Here is a 2,969-nt window from a genome sequence, read left to right as displayed (position 1 = left end):
CAGGGTGAAGCTACAGTCATACAGAGCGCCTTTTGTTTTTCCTGCCCTGTCAACGGCAGGGGAACCGTACGTTGGCTGTCCCATGAGTTACTGGTTCAGTCGAATGATCTGTGCAGTGTATAGTACTTGCCAACATGGCCAATGATGAATAATACTACCTTTTAATTATTTTATACGTCTAGTCTTAAGCTTTTTAACGACCAATGTTAAGTTCGCCGCATTTGCTAGGTACCCTTAAAAAAGGACAGGAATTAACGACAAACCGCTACCAGTTACAAAAGAATCCCGTTTTAAAACATGCACAGTCAACACTGACGATATAAATCGAGCTTTCGATATGGATAGTTTTACCATTTTTGAGAAAGTACCGGAATGTATTATATTTTCTTTATATGAAACTTGATACCTCTAAATAAATATTAGGTACATTAGAGTAAGAAAAATTTGAAAGTAAAATTTTGATACATACCGATACTTTCTCGAGTATTGTAATTTTCTTCTTTGAACATATACATGATGATGTTGTAGCTAAATTTGTCTAATTAAAACTTTCATAACGTCATACTTGCGTAGTTGTATAACCTTTTTTGGATTAATATGAAAAAGTTTAAGTAGTCATATTTATATTTGTTTCCTTTGAGAAGTCCAAGACAAATTTCTTATGAGATTGAAGAAAGTACTATACAATGGTTTAACACTACAAATTTTGAAGTATCCATGATCGGTATTAATGAATAGGACATAGCTTCTCTATGAACACAGATAAGGCAAATTCCTCTGGGGTTGCTTTCTCGTATCTCAATTCCACAAAGGAAACTACAATACGAACTCAAACTTCATTTATTTATTTTTCTCTGAGAAATCCAATGTATCTTTCTTGTCTCTATAGAACTACAGAAGCTATCACACTCATGTAATGAACTATTCAAACACATTATATTTCAAATTCATGTGTTTGGATTGAGGATTAATTCCTATAAGATTCGCACGACATTTCAGTTTTGTCTATGTTTCATATTACTGTTCTTCAAATGCTGCTACATTCTAAAGGAGCCCTAAGTAAATGGCAATTCTCATGCTCTTATACAAAAATAAACTAAAGATCGCCGTTTGATAATGCTGCAATCTCACTACTGCATGACACATTAATCTTGGGTATGCAGGCTCCCTTGCAGCAGGAAAGCTAGATGTCATTAGCAGCACCTGCTGGCTGCAATTGAATTTCAGCATTTTAGTATACTGCATCGGTGTTGCAGCCTTGCAGGTATAGCTCCTTCTACAAAGAGTGGAGGAAATAAATTAAGGAAAACCAAAAGGGGACATATAATGCAGGGTATCTCAGTAAACAAAGTAACTTGTACTATTTGTTTACATTGTCATATCAAATGCCAAACAGCACCCTCTGCTTATTCTTTACAAGCATCGATTGATCTCAAGGTTCTCAACTCGAAAGAAAAAAAAAAGTAAACACGACTACCACTTTCTGATGTTTGTCTATACGCCCCTTCTGTTAAGCTCCCAAAAAAAGTTCCAATGTACACATGACGTCGTTAACAACGGGAAAAAAACGCATTATTTCTGTGCCCACGTCAGCTAATCATTGTTTAATTTTCTCAGTTAACGGTGAGCTGAGGGAACCCCAACGCCGGGTGCGGCGACAGAGGCGACAGTGGCGGGAGGCCACCGAGCAGCGCTTCCCAGTACTGCTCCCAGCTCCAGCTCGACGGCGTCGCCGGCGAACTCTCGGCGGCCGCGCCGGCGTGCTCCGCCCCCGCCGACGACGTGGCCGGCGTCGTGTCCCGCGACGTCAGGGACGACGACAGTGACGACGAGTTGGACGTCGGCGCCTCGGTCTTGACGGCCTTGCTTACCACTCCGATCACCTCGACGCCGTCGTCGGGGTCCTCCGACGGCTGCCGCTTCCGCTTGTTCGTCGTCGAGGCGGCGGCGGAGTGCGCGGGTGGCGGCGGGGGAGGAGCCCACAGTTCGGCGCCGCGGGTGCCGACCTCGTTGGGGAAGTTGAGGATGGCCTTGGCACCGCGCATGCGGAAGGCGGCGCGGTCGTACGCGCGCGCGGCCTCCACGGGGGTGTCGTACGTGCCCAGCCACACGCGCGACCCGCGCCTCTTCGGGTCGCGGATCTCCGCCGCGAACTTCCCCCACGGCCGCTGTCGCACGCCGCGGTACTTGCGGAAGTCCTCCACGGCGGCCGCGGCCGGCGCCGCCGCGGACGCCCAGCTGCCGAACGAGCTCGGTGGCAGGGATATGGTCAGCGACGACGACGGCCTCACCGGGGAGGGCTCGCCACCGAACTTGATCATCACCTCGGCCGCCGGCTGCGCGGGCGCCGTTCGGAACGCCGCCGCTGCCTCAGCAGCGGGTGCGGATTCCAGGTGCTCGTCCGTTAGTTCTACGTGACAACCATGCTGCTCCTGCTGCCGCTGCTCTTGCCACGACATAGGCGGGTACGCCGCCGCCGGTTCGACGACCTCGAGGTCCGCCGGCTCGGTGGCCGTGGCGGTGGCGCCGTCGACGCCGAGAAGGTGCTCGCGGATGAACTCGAGGGCGAAGTCGTCGGCGTCTCCGTGGTGGAAGTCCATGTATGCTGCGTATGGCGGCTGGTCGTGGGCCGTTGCAAGGAGAGGGAACGACACGGTGCGGTGGCACACACAACTTCAGTGGGAGAGCGAGAGGTGCGTGGCGTTTGATTTGTTTGCGTTGAGTTAGCTGTGCCTCGGCTCTGTGGACAAAAGCAATAGTGTATTTATAGACCGGACGAAACAAAGGCCCAAAGGCGATTTAATTTGACCGCGTCTTGGGCCCCGGCGCCCCGCTTTGGGTGTTTGACATATCATCACACATGCCTGATATAGTTCTTAATTTTTTCTTCGAACTTCTAATTTTTTTTATCACATTAAAAATTTTTTGCACACACAAACTTTCAACTTTTTTATCACATCGTTCTAATT

The 2,969-nt window shown here is 48.7% G+C and overlaps 1 protein-coding gene across 1 annotated transcript; it reads right to left on the bottom strand.

Moving 5' to 3' along the window:
- Positions 1 to 1,449: 1,449 nt before the first annotated feature.
- On the bottom strand, positions 1,450 to 2,736 carry LOC4336573 (ethylene-responsive transcription factor ERF105). The gene has a single exon (XM_015779630.3). The coding sequence runs from the start codon at positions 2,598 to 2,600 to the stop codon at positions 1,614 to 1,616; it is 987 nt and encodes a 328-aa protein (XP_015635116.1). The 5' UTR covers positions 2,601 to 2,736; the 3' UTR covers positions 1,450 to 1,613.
- Positions 2,737 to 2,969: the final 233 nt, after the last annotated feature.

The sequence above is a fragment of the Oryza sativa genome, chromosome 4 (genome assembly GCF_034140825.1).
Source record: "Oryza sativa Japonica Group chromosome 4, ASM3414082v1".
NCBI lineage: Eukaryota > Viridiplantae > Streptophyta > Magnoliopsida > Poales > Poaceae > Oryza > Oryza sativa.
Note: the sequence above shows the minus strand (reverse complement) of the source record. Positions and strands in the feature narration are given on the sequence as shown.